At 39.3% G+C, this 15,642-nt stretch overlaps 1 protein-coding gene across 1 annotated transcript in view; it reads left to right on the top strand.

The window, feature by feature from the left end:
* The window catches only part of ITGB1 (integrin subunit beta 1), a 71,451-nt gene extending 61,107 nt beyond the window's left edge, over nucleotides 1-10,344 (top strand). Inside the window, exons 12-16 of the mRNA XM_014609030.3 lie at nucleotides 303-541; nucleotides 1,825-2,047; nucleotides 2,395-2,627; nucleotides 4,669-4,835; nucleotides 9,110-10,344. Coding sequence (XP_014464516.1) covers nucleotides 303-541; nucleotides 1,825-2,047; nucleotides 2,395-2,627; nucleotides 4,669-4,835; nucleotides 9,110-9,175 — 928 coding nt within the window. The 3' untranslated portion in view covers nucleotides 9,176-10,344. The remainder of the gene's footprint in view (nucleotides 1-302; nucleotides 542-1,824; nucleotides 2,048-2,394; nucleotides 2,628-4,668; nucleotides 4,836-9,109) is intronic.
* Nucleotides 10,345-15,642: the final 5,298 nt, after the last annotated feature.

Genomic DNA, 15,642 nt, shown 5'->3' with positions numbered 1-15,642 from the left:
TGGCTATGGAGTCATGTTGTTAGAGATCACAACCCCCAGCTTTTCACCTGGAGAAAGCAAAGAGTGTACAAATTGCTTTGTGGTATGATTAAATCCAGTAAGTCCCAATAATTCTTATGCAAGTATCAGCTAGTATCTAGTTCAAAACTTGATCTACAGCATTTCTTCTAGGAATCAAAGCTGTGAATGCTGCCTCTTAGCTTAATGAATCTCTTTATCTTATGTATTATTATATGTAAACATTTTCAGTTACCTGTGTTTTATTCAATCTAAAATCTTTAGCATATTTTTTAATCTTACAGATGTAACGAAGGACGTATTGGAAGACTTTGTGAATGCAGCACAGATGAAGTAAATAGTGAAGATATGGATGCTTACTGTAGAAGAGAGAACAGTACAGAAATATGCAGCAATAATGGAGAATGCATTTGTGGACAGTGTGTGTGCAAGAAAAGGGAAAATACCAATGAAGTCTATTCTGGAAAATATTGCGAATGTGATAACTTCAACTGTGATAGATCAAATGGCTTGATTTGTGGAGGTGAGAGATTAGTTGATAGTTCTACAAAAAACTGGCTACCACACTGCAGAGTGAAACTGACTGGTTTAATAAAACAGTGGCTTAAAGGATATGATAAAGAGATACAGAACTATAGAATCTGTCCAGGTTGATAGTGGGATAGTGAATGCAGGTGCAACCTAATGGTCCTTTTCTTCTAACCCAAGGGTGTATGTTATCCATTGATAACATTTAATAACATTTCAGATAAATACCTTTCCTGCCACCACAGTTCTAGTCTATAACAAAATGAATTTGACAAGCATTATGAGAATTTCATATAGAGTACTTTTGCCTTTTAAAAAAGAATAAAAAAATTATTGTACATCCTACATGTCTGACAATACCTACAGTAAGTCACCAGACATTGTATGTCTTAAAACTGAACAACGACAATAGCAGGATAACCTTCTGTACATAAAAGGAATTAGGAATTTTAGCCTACTTACTAGAGATCACTGTTCATGCCACACAAATTACAATTACAGTTGGTAACTTCTTGGTATCCTGCCATGGACTCAGACTTTGTGTTTGAATTCAGACACAAAGACCAACCGACTCCTGTCCTGAGGTTGAGCACAAATGGCAAGTTTGAAGAGGGAGCTATGTTATTTACTGTGGCCACTTCTACATGAGACACTGAATCTGCAGTAGTCTGAGACTACCGAGCAGTGGTGTTGCATGGCAGAAACTGACGCAACGCTACTGCACAGGAACTCGAGTTATCACAGTCATTTAGTACTTGTTTATACAAATGCTTAAATGACTGTGCAGTAACGACTGCCCAGTCAGCATCTCATGCAGACGTGGCCTGTGTGTTTGTAATAGCATCTAACACAAAGGGGCCCAAATCTGTTAGAGCATTCTAAGGACTTCCAAAATGTAAGTGTTAAATTATGATAATAGCAAAGTTTGCACTGACATTGATGGGCTAGTTGTATGCTGTTATCTGTTGGGCTAGTTGTATGCTGTTATCTGTTGTGGAGAGCCCTTTGTTTATATTTCTATCAGGGAACTTTCACCAGCCTTTTACATTTTGAAAAGAAATTCAGATGGAAGGACTTGGGCAAAAAGACATTATTTAAACAGAACTCCCTCAAAAGTATTAAAATTATATTCTATATTTCCTTTCTTCATCTTTATTTTTTCCTGGCTTGTATTTCTTATATACTGTTGACAAGCATTAGTTAATGTTTCTCAGTATCCAACAAAGCATGCACTTTTTACTGAACTTCACATTACTAAAATACCTTTTTAACATGTAGGAAATGGCATCTGCAAATGTAGAGTGTGCGAGTGTTACCCCAACTACACTGGCAGTGCTTGCGACTGTTCTTTGGATACAACCACGTGTATGGCTTCCAATGGGCAAATCTGCAATGGAAGAGGAACTTGTGAATGCGGAACCTGTAATTGCACAGATCCCAAATTTCAAGGTCCCACATGTGAGATGTGTCAGACCTGTCTTGGTGTCTGTGCAGAGCATAAGTAAGTGTTTATACAACAAAAATATTAATATTTTAGAGATGTGGTATGTGGGTTTGGACAGAAGTAATAATTGAAACATTTTAAAAGCCTTTGAAACATTTCAGAGATCTGGCTGTATAGATGTATACGCCCGCTGTCGTATTCCAAAAGCAGTTGAAGTGCTCCAAAATAGTACCTCTTGAAATGTGGCACTCTCTTTAAGTATTTCAGTTCTTGTTACACAAGCAGGGGGATGGGGGACCCAGAGATCTTTCAGACTCGTCCCCACTCCATGTCACCATGGAAATACTAAACATTTCCCTTATGAACATGTTTACAAGTAGTGTTTCTAATCTGTGTTTCAACAGGGACTGTGTTCAATGCAGAGCTTTCCAAAAGGGGGAAAAGAAAGAAACATGTTCTCAGGAGTGTGGATATTTCAACATGACATTGGTTGAAAGTCGAGACAAATTGCCACAGCCTAACCAGCCCGATCCACTATCTCACTGTAAAGAGAAAGATGTTGATGACTGTTGGTTCTACTTCACATATTCTGTCAACTCAAACAACGAACCCATTGTCCACGTAGTGGAGACACCAGGTACAAACCCCTTATTGTAGATGCTTCTTTCACCTTTGTTGTCAACTGAGTCTCTTTGGTGCTCAAAGTTGCATTGATTCAGCTTGTTTGAAGATTCAGACTATATCCAGGCATGGGTTTTGGCTCTCTGACCGGAAACTGGGGATGCCTGAGAAGTACTTGAGTTTGTCTGCAGGCTCTTAGTCTGGCTGAAACAGATTTGCTCCAAAATCACACACAACATTTGCCTACATGTTAGGTTTTTCCCCCCCTTATTGACATAATACCCTTAAATCAAGTCTTGTATATTTTAGTACAGATCCTTCTAGTGTGGTTCATGTTAAAAAATGCTCTGTTACAGGTTACCTCAAAAAGCACGCAGGTTAGACTAAGTGATCCTCCCTGGACTTGTGAGCTGTGAAGTTGCACTGCCTTGTCTCTCCTTGCCACGATCCATGTTGATGCATGCTTCAGGCAGAGGCATGAGTCAGTGCAAAATCCAGCACGGAGCAGCAGGTCCCCATATGGGAGCATGGAGTCCTAGGGATTCCCTAGCTCCTGCACTGCCACTCAGTGGGACCTGCACCTCTACGTGATGCAAAGATCAGCACAGGACCTGACATGGGGCAGCAGAGGACCCGGGGAGTCCCTGAGCAAGGGGAACATGTTACCCCTTGTTGCACACTGGACAAGGGGAGACATATGTGTTGCCCAGTATAGTGGATCAGCTGTGGTTTGGTGACGTCTGCTTCTACTCAAATAGTCTTATTTATTTCATACCAGCTCATGCTGTACTCAGCCCAGTTATATTCAAGGGTGGCCATTTATTGAATGAATCCAAAATATTCAAATCTCCTTGAGGTTCTTCCTGGAAAGATTAACTAGCAGAAGACAAACTGCATTAACTATGGTTTGATTAACTTTTTACCTGTTACCAGGAAATTGTCTAGTTTAGATTACTGAATAGATGGCTCAGTGTTTAATAAAGCTAATGTCTGCAAAAAAGGCCAACTTTCATATGTAGTAGTAATCTCCTGACTTGAGGTAGTAGCCTATAATCAAGTATAATTTTTATTAATTTTATGTAAGAAGCATAGAGCCATGTCTCATCCAACAGAACTCAAGTTGATCAATTAGACAAGATCAGTATTCTAGCTAATCCAGTGGCTACCACCATCATAAATATGTTAATCCCCATAAAATGCATACAATGCTGCAGTTTAAAAAAAAAACCCTTCCTTACCTCACCTGTTTATTCCCTAAATTATGCACATTGTTTTCTTAACCTGGCTTTCTAAATGTTCCTCTACTATGAGAAATTATTGCATATTTGGGTAACGCCTTCACATTCAATTTTTCCTTTGCTATTCTGACTTGGGATAGTATGTTTCCTAATGTGTCACTGTCCTGTAGTTCTAAGCACTGTATACTTCATAAAGTTTCTTTTGCAATTTTTGTATGCAGTTATTTATAGTTTTACATGAAAACATCATCTAGTTTAACAAGGCTGATGATCAGATTGAAGAAGTCTCATAAATATGCTGAGCCTTTTATGTCAGGGTATCATGATGTTACAATTAGCAATATTTTTGCATTTTGCCAATCTGGAGTGGAAACTGAACCAGGTAGGATCTGAAACTGAAACTGTTTTATAAAAAATACCTATTTGGAATCTTACATACAGATTCTCATACTCCCACTTTATTCTTATGTCTCTTGATTATTTAAAATACAGTTTTAAACAATCAGGTATAGCCTGAAAAGATAATCTAATTGCTTCAATCAGTATAAAATTCTTAGTTATGTGTGAAATTGGTCAGTAGAACCTTAAATTCAAACATGCTTTTCATTGATTTTGGGGTCTCAAAACTTAAAAATAAGATGGGAGATAATGTTATAGAACCTCTGTTTTGGATAACTACTAGGATGGGAGAAATTATTAGCATTTCTTTTCACAAATTTGAGGCTCAGAATATTCTTTTCAGTACACTGTGCAATTAAATAGTTCCACTCGTGTTGACTTACATTGTGCAGACTGTACAGCAATTATTCTATTTTTCAGAATGCCCCACTGGTCCTGACATCATTCCCATTGTAGCTGGTGTGGTTGCAGGAATTGTTCTAATTGGTCTTGCTTTATTACTGATTTGGAAACTACTTATGATCATTCATGACAGAAGAGAATTTGCTAAGTTTGAAAAGGAGAAGATGAATGCAAAATGGGACACGGTGAGTCAATGGAACTTTTAAATTCTAGAAAACTACTGTGGTGGTTATGGGAAGTACAACATTTTTTCTTGTGTGTCCCAGATATCTCAAGATGCTCCTAGAAAGGAAAAAATAGGAATACAAAAAAACCCTTATTTATAGTTTGTCTTGAACATGTCCTATATGTGTTATCTATGACAATTAATTACAAAGGAGTATCTCTACTTGCAAAAATGTTACCTAGCTATATAAAGCAGCATTTGCTCAAAAATTCAGGTCAGAGTTCTAAATAATTAATTATTTTGTTGTAGTGTTATAGAAAAGGAAACAAACTGCAGTAATAATGCTAGAACAGTGCAATATGGTTGCAATTGCCATATTTTCTTGCATATAACACACCACTGAATATAAACACACCTATTTGTAGAAGACCTCAAGAAGGGGAAAAAGTCGTACCATGGAATACATAGGTCTGGGGTTTTTCCAGGGGTGAAGGCCACATGCCAGGACCGGGGGTTGAGGCCCATGTGCAAGAGCTGGAGACTGTGTGCTGGGGCCCAATCCAGCACACCAGCTGTTGGGGTCATGCTGCACAGTGGAGTCTGATTTAGCATGTCAGTGATGTGATTTTCATGTGGCAAGGCCCAATTCAGCATGCTGGCGCTGGGGCTGCATGCTGGGTCCTGCCCTGCTCACTGGCACCAAAGCCACTCATCAAGTCCAGGGCCATGCACTGGCTCTGGAGCCACATGTTGGGTCCAGCCCCCTATGCTGTCCCAGCCTGCTCACCCCAATTTTCCACAGCTAGCTTTGGTGTAAAAAATACAGCATGTCAGAATATCGCATCATCTAAGAACCAAATATCCAGATAACTTTCATTAAAAGTTGTAGGGAGTTGCATGTGGAAAAGTAAAATGCCATCCTGTTTTGCAAGGAGATCTTTAATGTCATGTATAGTAACATTTTGGGGGAGAAGGCAATAATTGTACAATCTCAAAATATTTACAATGAACTCTTACAGGAACAGACAGCCATGTGCATTTGAAAAGCAAATTTATGGTTTGGTCACTCTCTTAGAATAATTTAGGAGGCCTTTATTTTTATTTTTGAACACGAAGGGTTTTAAGATTTTTACGTATTTGTTTTGCAGTGTCAAAGAATTCTGAGAGGGAATTACTAACATAACTTTCCTTTACACATCAGCATGACCTTTCCTTTTTTGTGTGCTAGTTGAGAATGTTTCTCTCTTTCTCCTGTTGAATTATTCGACATTGACCATTTCTTTTACTTCAGCAAGAAAATCCAATATACAAGAGTCCTATTAATAATTTCAAGAATCCAAACTATGGACGTAAAGCTGGTCTCTAAGTCTCAGTTTGTATTTTCTTTCATTTTCTTCCTTTTTTCTTTTGCATGCAACTTAATTCTCTTCAAACTCACTGTGTGTCACTGTCCATTAATCACAGTTTGAGTCTTACTCAGTTTATCCATGGCTGCTTCAATTCTGGAATGTCAGAATTGGCTTCTTTACTAATATCAACTTTTTTGAAAAACTCAGTTTACATGTAAAGAAGGATATTATTTACTTTATATATAAGTATATGCTTTGAATTGGTGGATAAAATAGAATCTCTGTGGTCTTCTCTACACTAGAGATTTTTACCTTGAGTCAACTGATTGCCAGTTAACCAGAGGTTAACTTATTGGTAATGGCTGGTCTGAGCACCCTTCATAAGTTTTTCCAGGATACAGATATTTGGTGGCTTCACTTGAATAGTTTTGGGGGAGCATCCTGATTAGTCTTTACAGGATAACTGACAATAAAAACAATAAAAGTTAACGACTAAAATTAAAACCCTGTATAAAATATATTACATTCCTTATGAATTAAGTATAGTATTTATTCTCATTCTAATTTTTATCGCTATCATCATCAGCATAATCCCTGGGCTCTCAGGCTCATAACTTTGTGTTATTCTTGGGAAGAATGATTATAGTGATGAGGTAGTGTCATAGGAAGATTTTTGCTTTGCAAGGTCTCCAAAATCTATCCATTTTCACTACAGAGACCTTTCCCAATCCCTGATTATTTCTCCTCTAATATTGCAACCTATGTCTTCCTGAGTACGCACCTTAAAAGATATTCCCCTCACCATATTTTTTCAGTCTGTTTGAAAGCGAGCTGTGAAAGTGATTTGCTTGTCACTCTGACCACATCTAATTCCATTTCCAAACCCTCCTTAAGTGTTTTTATATTTTCTGAATGAAATAAGCTTCCTTTTCTTCCACCATAAGGCTTTACATAAAGCAGATGCTTTTCCTTTTGTTCTGCTACATCTCTGCCCTCTGCTTTGTGCACAAGCTAAACACTGATCCAGTGCTTCAGTAGCCTCTTGTTCTGTGTTCTAGACTGCAGGAACCTTAGCCATGTATACTGGCCGTCCTTTACAAGTATACTTGTGATAACCGAGTAGCAGTACGCGTCTTTTAATTGTATGAACTACAAACCAGTGAAATGTGAAGGCCATAAATGTAAAAAAATACTTCTGTAGCTATGAAGCAAAAAGTTCGTGATTTAATGTATTACTGAACTCCATTATCTGGTGGCATGTTCTATCATACCCAATCAGCCAGAACATTTGTGGGAGCCAAGCTAGGGAAGTTTAAAACTGGAAGATTTTTAATAATTGCTTAATAGCAAATTATAGGATCTTCAAATACAAACAGTGGGCCAGATATGAATGTAAATTAGTTGCATTTTTCTGTTAGAATATATATAACTCAGAAAGCAAAAAATATGGAATTCTGTTAATCTTTTTAAGAAAAAATACATTATTGAGCTAATAGATATACCTTTAGCTTTTTATTTGGTAGAGTGGCTATTAAACAGGAAAGTAAAACTAGGCCTTAATCCAGTGTTGAAAACCACATGATCAAACCCCCAAAACCTGCATCCAGTCCTACTGAAAGCCAAGAGGGTTTCACAAAGGCCTGCTGATGCACTTCACAAGTTAGTATCAAAGCACGATAATTCTTGATTCAAAGGGACAACGTAATTAATTTCTACTATAGACATGCTGTATGAAAAGCTAAAATATTTTTATTTCTTTTTGTGAAACTGTGCATGGTGTTTTAATTTAGGAGGGCATGTGGTAGAGATGGTGTATCTGCTAATTTTGCATGATAAACATGTGTTTGTTTGAATTTTTACCATCTAATAAATGTCTTTTTAAATACATTTTTTAAAACAAACATTTGTCTCAGAAGACAAGCTCATCTGTGGAACTCCACAGTTAAATGGTTAGTAAGGGATAACTCTTAACGTTTTAGTAGGGCAGGAGTGTTGTTGTGGCCAGAATGATCTATGGAATATGCGTGAAGAAAGGATTTTTGGGGGTTATATCTTTTATTGGACTGGCTGCATAGTTGGGAATGAAGCGAGTCAAGGTTCCAGAGACAAACTTCCCTTCCTCAGTTCTTTATAGCAGCTGAAGAAGTGAGTTGTTGCTCACGAATAGGGTTCTGCCCAACTCGAGGAGGCAGCAGCCAATTTCACGGACAGAACACAGGGCTGGCTGTTTTCACAGGCTTTATCATGGCGCCTCCCCTTCCCCCTCTCCCAGCTCCCCACACCTCTGATTGGCTGAGGGACTCTCCCTCCCTCCAGTACTCTCTTTCCCCCATCAATGGCTGGTGTAGAGGGCTGTCCATCAGTGGCCCCATCTCTCACCACTGATCGGTTGAGAGGGCTATCCATCATGCAACCTTGTCCATCGCCACTGATTCGCTGATATTTAGGCCACCTTAGACCCAGAGTTGCTTGTTTTTACAGCTTTTTAAATGTTTAAGAAATGTTTATATTACTTCCAGCGCTGCAGTCTCTGATAATTACTTCTTATAAAGCAAAGTAGGCTATTTACATACGCATTCGAGTACTGTACTTCCTGTGACTGTAGGCCATGGTTCTGGAAAAAAATGTTGCACAAAATGCTTTCCTCCTCCCTTTACAAAAAGTGTTATGAACTGTAAAGATTTCAGGTGACTGTTCAGCCTTCAAATAAGCATGTGTGGTTCCCAGATATGGAGGAAACCATGTGACATTTACCTATAATAAAAAATTGTGCTCTAACCCTTTGCTTTTATTAGCCGAGCATGCATTTTATTTGAGCTAAAGTTGTCGTGTATGGAAACAATGCAGATAAATAAATGATAGCTTCTTAAAATAATTTTTACATTTTCCACAAATGCAGTACTTTGTGTACCTTTCAATTAATATTAATCTTTCTCTTTTTTAGGGTGAAAATCCTATTTACAAGAGTGCAGTGACAACTGTGGTAAATCCTAAATATGAGGGAAAATGAACACTGCTTGTATAACTTCACAACACTGTATGCAACATAGCAATTTTTGTAGTCACAGTTAGGTAGATATAGGGCAATACTGCAGTGATTTTACTAACTCATTACATATAGGTTTGTTTCCTGTGCAGGTTTTGAAAATGTATAATATGAAATTTATTTTGCAAATAAAAAAAATAATCAGTGCCAGGGGACTGACAAAATACTTGAGACTGCATAGCCTAGTCAGCTAAGGTCACATGGTGCCTTTTTGACCTTTCCCCTCCTGTGCTGTTAAAATGTAGGCTTCTGTAGGATGCATAGATACTGCTATATCATGACTGAGAGGGAAATGGTTAAAACAATCAGTATGAAGTCTCTGCCTAGCCATGGAGTATTAAAATAAAGTTTTAGCTTTACAGGGACATCAGGACTTGAGTTTGCAGACACAGTTAAAATGTAAAATAAATAGCTTCTTTTAATCTCACTTTGTATTTTTCAAGTTGGTGAATAACTGGTGGTCTGTTTGGTGGATGTATCTGATTAGATCTACAGTAAGTTGAATAAGTTGGAAATGAATGATGTAAAGGATTGTGGAAAGTATGTGCATAACTATTTTTAAATTGCCAAGTAACCGCTTATGGAAGAATTGAAGGTGTTGCGAAATTTAGGAAAGGATAAAAAAAAGCTTTAAAACGTGTCATTTTTCACAAAGTTGCTGCCTAGTGACTGACTTTTCTTTGTAAATTCAAGCCCTGGCTTGCAGTACCTTGAGGTACTCAGCCAAGACATCCTCAAAATACATAAGGGCCTTAATTCATATCATGTCTTTTTTTTGTAACGTTTTGATTTAAAGCCTGGTGCTTTGTCACCCTTCCTAATATTTTAATGTATTTAGTTGCAACTTTTGTAAGATTGTTTTTCTTGACACAAACTTTATTTCTTTCTCAGTCTTGGCTGTAAATTTGCCTTTACCCTGTAGCTGAGATTGCATAGCTTGTAGTGTGACATGTCTGTCACATCTCAGTTTTGACATGTGCCATGTATATTTGCCTTTGACCATTCAGATTGCATCTGTTCCAGATTAGTCATGTTCTTGTTTTAAGTGCCTTTTTTATTTTAACAGATGTTCACTTTTTACAGTGCTGTTACTGAAGTTATTTATTAAATAAAATACCTAAAAACACCTCAAACTTGTGTCATCTTCTAATGCACTGTGTTCAAGCAACCATACAGTATACTCACAAGGGTTATGTTAGGGGCTAACAGCAGTTTTGATAGTATAATTTTCTAATGAAAAGTGTGAGAAGTCTTTTGGTTTATTCATTTTGTTAATGTATTAAATTAGTTCTGAAAAGTCTATTCTAGTTCATGTTGACTGTTTATTTTAATTATGCTCCCTTTGAACTGGCACTGTGGCACAACACACACAGTTGATAATGGGGGATAAAAAGAATTACACTAAAAATATACTGAGAAAACCAATATCAAGAGTATTATACGTAAAAATATTTAATTAATATCTATTTAAAAACTCAAAATCTTTGTATTTAGTATTATAGGGCTTTTTTACATGTGCAAGTGCCACAATGCTGTGACACATGCAATTATATAAGCAGCAAAATGCTAGTTTCTGCACACTTATGCACATTTCGCCACTTATACAACTGCATGTGGCGCAGCACAGTACACATCAGCTCACGTGCGAAGTAGATTCATTAATCGAGTCTGCTCCAAAGTGGTGGATCTCCAGCATGTCTTGGAAAACAAAAGGTACATGTATAAATGCCCATAATGTAAAGGCTAGATCTATATACAAGCCATATTTTTCTTGGCTGCTAGTACTGCAAGCTTCCTTTGGAACCTGGAACCTTCATGCATTTTTTCCTGTTTGTTTATTCAAGTGTGGCATCTGAAAAAGTAATAAATTTTGTTCATGCACAAGGTAGTGTATAACTTACTTTTCTTTATGCATTGTTGACAGAAATACCACTTCTGATGTGCCTCTTGCACGCGAGATCAGATCCTTTTGATAAGCAGCACCTATTGGAGTTAGGTGTGTTTGGGAAGTTCTGGCATCTCTTTTCCATCTCAGGGCAGAGTGGACCCAATCATCCCTGAGCTGTTTCTGCAGTCTCAGACCAACAGGCAATTGCAGAAGTGGGAAAAGAAGAGTAAGTATATTATAAAGCCAGAAGGGATGGTTATTGTCATTTATTCTAACTGGCTCTATAATATAGGCACACAGGACATCCCAGAATTAATTCCTGTGCCATGATCTTGCACTCCTCCTCCAAAGACTTAGGGCAACCAAAGTAGCCTGCAAGGAAGTTGTCTGGTCTAGTCACAGAACAGGCTAGACAACTCTGGTATTTGGATCTAATAAACCTATCAAGGAAGCTCTATTGCCTGCTCCATCTGACAATCTCAGAATTGTGGTTACAGCCTGCATCTTGATCTGTCACCATTATGTCTGGCAGCACAGAGGCTGACTAGTTAATTAGCAGAGGAAGGAGCTGTTCAGAAATTCTGATTTATAGCAAAAAGCTACACATACAACATACAAAATTCTGCTTTTCTGGAATTTTAACTTTCATACCCAAACTTGTAGCAACCGCTGTAGCACCGTCTCCTTGGTCACCTCCAGGAAGAGAAAGGGATCCTTCTGATTGCTCCATTTGGAGTAGGTGCCCCATCCTGCCTCAAATCACAAGTGCAAGATGGCCACCAGGTCCATTTTTTTTCCTGATGAATGGCAGGCACAGCACATCATGCACACATGTTTAGCAGCTGATCTTGAGCTGTTCATAATTCATGCTTGCTATCAGGCTTTCACTTAAATAAAGCCTTTCTGAAATGCCTATCATGCTGATCCCAAATGCTGTCACCATCCATCACAGCCCTACATTCAAACCCCTCACAAAACCCTCATTGGGCTGAAGTTTTAGGGTCCTAACATGCTAGGCTCATTGTAAACTTCCAGGCTAGTTGTAAAACTATCAGTTCCATGGACTCTAGCGTGTTTCTAGGGCATATGTTCTCTGTTCACAGAAATGGAACAACCTGGTCCAGTTGCCCTAGTACTGCAGGCCCTTGCTGGTTGTCCCATAAACCCTTTTGTAGAGCCATTGGGTTCTGTTCGCTGTTCAAAGATATGTCATAATTGAAAGTTCTTTGCATTAGCTACCACAAGAAATATACAGATCCAGACAAAATAAACTTACCTGCACACATCTTCTTGTCTCAATCTCCACACCACCTGGAAGCATTCTGTCAGGTCAAGTCAGTATCCCCTAAAGCAGGGGTAGGCAAAATATGACCCGTGGACCACATCTGGCCTGCCAAGCCATTCTATCTGGCCTGTGGGGCCCCTTAAAATTGAGAAAATATTTATCTGCTCCTGGCTGCCTGTCAAAGATGACAAGAGACAGGGGCAGTAGGACCCAGGGGGAGCCTTCAGTAGGATGCAGCAATACATCCCCGCCCCACCCCCAGCCATTTCCCTGCCCCACACTGTTCCAGCACTATGTGGCTCCTGCCTGCATTGCTGGACCGGGGAGCACGGGGCCCACCAGTACCCAGGGAGGGGGAGGGGTGCATGTGCATGTAGGAAGGGACTGTGTGTGTGTGTGTGTGTGTGTGTTTAGGGAAGGACTGTGTGTGAGTGTTCATAAGGTGAGTCCCACACATACACACCACCATACACATTCACCCACACACCCCCTTGTACTACCAGACACATAGGCCCCCACACCCCACCACCTCACACACCCCAGCTCTCTTCCCCACAAACCCTAGCCACCCACACCCCACATATCCACACCCACATGCTCCCTCACCCCACCCTCCCACCCTTCACAGACACACCCACACCCTACCCCACATCCACACACCCACAGCTTCCCACAAACCTATACCTACCCCCAATATACAAAAGACTTAATTTTAAGCTATTATGTTCAATCACCTCTGTGTACACTACACAAACACATGTAAATCAGTATAAAAATATTTTTTGAAATCAAATTAATGAATGTTTTAGATGTTCACTTTTTAGAATATAATTTGGTATTTTTTTGTGGTTTCTCCTCCCAATCTTGGAGTTTCCCCTCTTTCTTTGACCTCAGAATTCATCAATATTCCATCCTCTCGTCCAAGGATGATGGTGTACCGTTCATAATCTTTTTTTTTTTTTACGTGGCAAAAGCCAAACTCACATCCAGTATTGGCATCTGTGAGGTTGTATCCAAGTTCCTTAACACCACACAGTGGAGTCCATCTAGTCTGGTGTGTGGTGCACTGTAGCAGTACTTTTCTTTCTTTAATCACTTCAAGAGTGGAAGTTATTGCAGCCCACCACTGCATGGGCTTTTTGTCAGCCTAGCATGCCACTCACTTTTGTGAAACAAGCAAATCTTTTGTGATTTAGAGACATCAGATCAGAGAAGACAGAGTGAGGAAGTTTGGATTTGGAAACATACAACATGGATGTTTGGATTTGGAACAAACAAATTTGGATTTGAAAACATACAACAAATGAACAGTGAATACTGTAGTTGCTGCCCTATCTCCGACTACACTGGCATTTCTAGAACACAGGAACTCACGTAACGTGATGGGAATGTATCAGTTGGAGATCACCAATAGTGGCTTAAAAATTTCCATGTAATGAAGCACATCTTCATTTGACCTTTCCAAGGAGGACCTTTCCACTCCTGTCTTATCTTGGAGTGGGGCTGGACCGCACATTAACTTCCATAATCACCTGAAGAAGGTAGCTGATAAAATGAAGGTAAGGGTCAATTTGGTCCAGAAATTAGCAAGTATGATCTTGGGAGCATCTGCATCAGTAGTACAGGCATCAGGGCCCTTGCATACTCCATAGCTGAGTACTATGCACCAGTATGGACCAGAAGCAGTCACACTTGACTTGTTGACATCCAACTGAATTCTGCAATGTGCATCACTGGAACCCTCTAGTCAGCCCCACCATCTTGGCTGCCCGTGCTGTCACACATTGCTCCTCCAGCCTTTCATTGCAAGGCAGCAACTCTACAGCAAGTCAAACCAATTAAGGAAAACAAACATCTCCCTCCACCAGGACCTCAGCAAGACCCCTCACCATCACCTAAAGTCACTTAAACCCTTCAGGATCCACACCCTTAACCTTCAACAATGTGACTTCAATCCTGATGAAGCTTGGAAAACTGAATGGAATTCACAGGAAGTCCCAAATAAATATCTTGTGATAGATCCAACACAGAAGATCCCTGGCCTCAATCTCCTGTGATGCTCATGGGTAACTCTAAACTATATCTTCACAAACCATGGGAAATGCAGATACTTGATGCACAAGTAAAATAAAAACTCCACTGTGCAACTGTGGTCACCCAGAACAGACCATGGAAAGGTGGAACATATAATGACTCAATGCCTGATCCACAAATATGAAGGTGTCACGGTGGCATACTCTGCTGCTCCTGATGCAGTTGTCTGGCTCAGCTACCTAAATGTAAAATTATAGTTGCTGTTCTGTATCTACATCAGCCATATAAAAGAAGTTGAAGGGTCATGGGTGCCCACCATTATTTTGGGGGACCCCACCTATCCTCTACTATCATGGCTGATGAAGCCATATCCAGGTAACCCAGTGCCATGAAGGCCATTCAGTTACACTTATAGCAATTTCAGAATGGTGGTGGAATGTGCATTTGGAACCTGAAAGAAAGACGGCATTTGCCTCTAAAATCGTTTGTACGCTAGCACAGCGAACCACATGCATTACCATGGTCTGCTACTCCCTGCAAAACATTTATGAAAAAGAGGCAAGTTGTTTTGTATAGAGTGGAAGTTGGATAGTAGTGTGCTCAGATCCACGCCACATTTGGTAGTTCTACTGGGGAGTTATCTGCTAACTCAGGTGTAATTTGGAGCAATGCAAGACACCTTGTAGCATATTGTCCTGACTTGTTATAGGGCTTGGAATTGCTTGTACTTATTTTTAACCTTTAAGAAAAATGGGGCTTATGTACCTGGGGTATTTTGTCCTTAACAAATTTAACAGATTGTGGTGGGGGAAAAAATGATTATTTTGTCTGAATTATGTATCAATTTAAAAGTTACTTCCTCTGCTTAAAAATGTGGAGTGATGACATGCTCTTTCAGTGGGTTGTGTATGTAGATTGCTTGCTTGTGTGTATGCATGCATGGGTATTTTAAACACGACAAAGGAAGCGGAACAACTACCCTTTAGACTTTGCTTTTGAGGGTTTCAAATCTTTGCCTTTCCAGGAACTGAGATTGGTTGATGAAAATTCTAACCAGAAAACACTGGCTAGTCCTCATCTCCAAAACAGATTCCACAAAACAGACTGGTATGGACATTACAAACTTATGACTTTCAAAATTAGTATGTTGTCCACTAAAGCATCCATATAATTCACAGGCAAAGTCTTGACCTCCTTTTGTTGAAACATTTCTTTTACTATAAT

Source organism: Alligator mississippiensis, chromosome 5 (genome assembly GCF_030867095.1).
Source record: "Alligator mississippiensis isolate rAllMis1 chromosome 5, rAllMis1, whole genome shotgun sequence".
Classification (NCBI taxonomy): domain Eukaryota; kingdom Metazoa; phylum Chordata; order Crocodylia; family Alligatoridae; genus Alligator; species Alligator mississippiensis.
The sequence above is the reverse complement of the archived record's forward strand: the minus strand, read 5'-3'. Positions and strand labels throughout refer to the sequence as shown.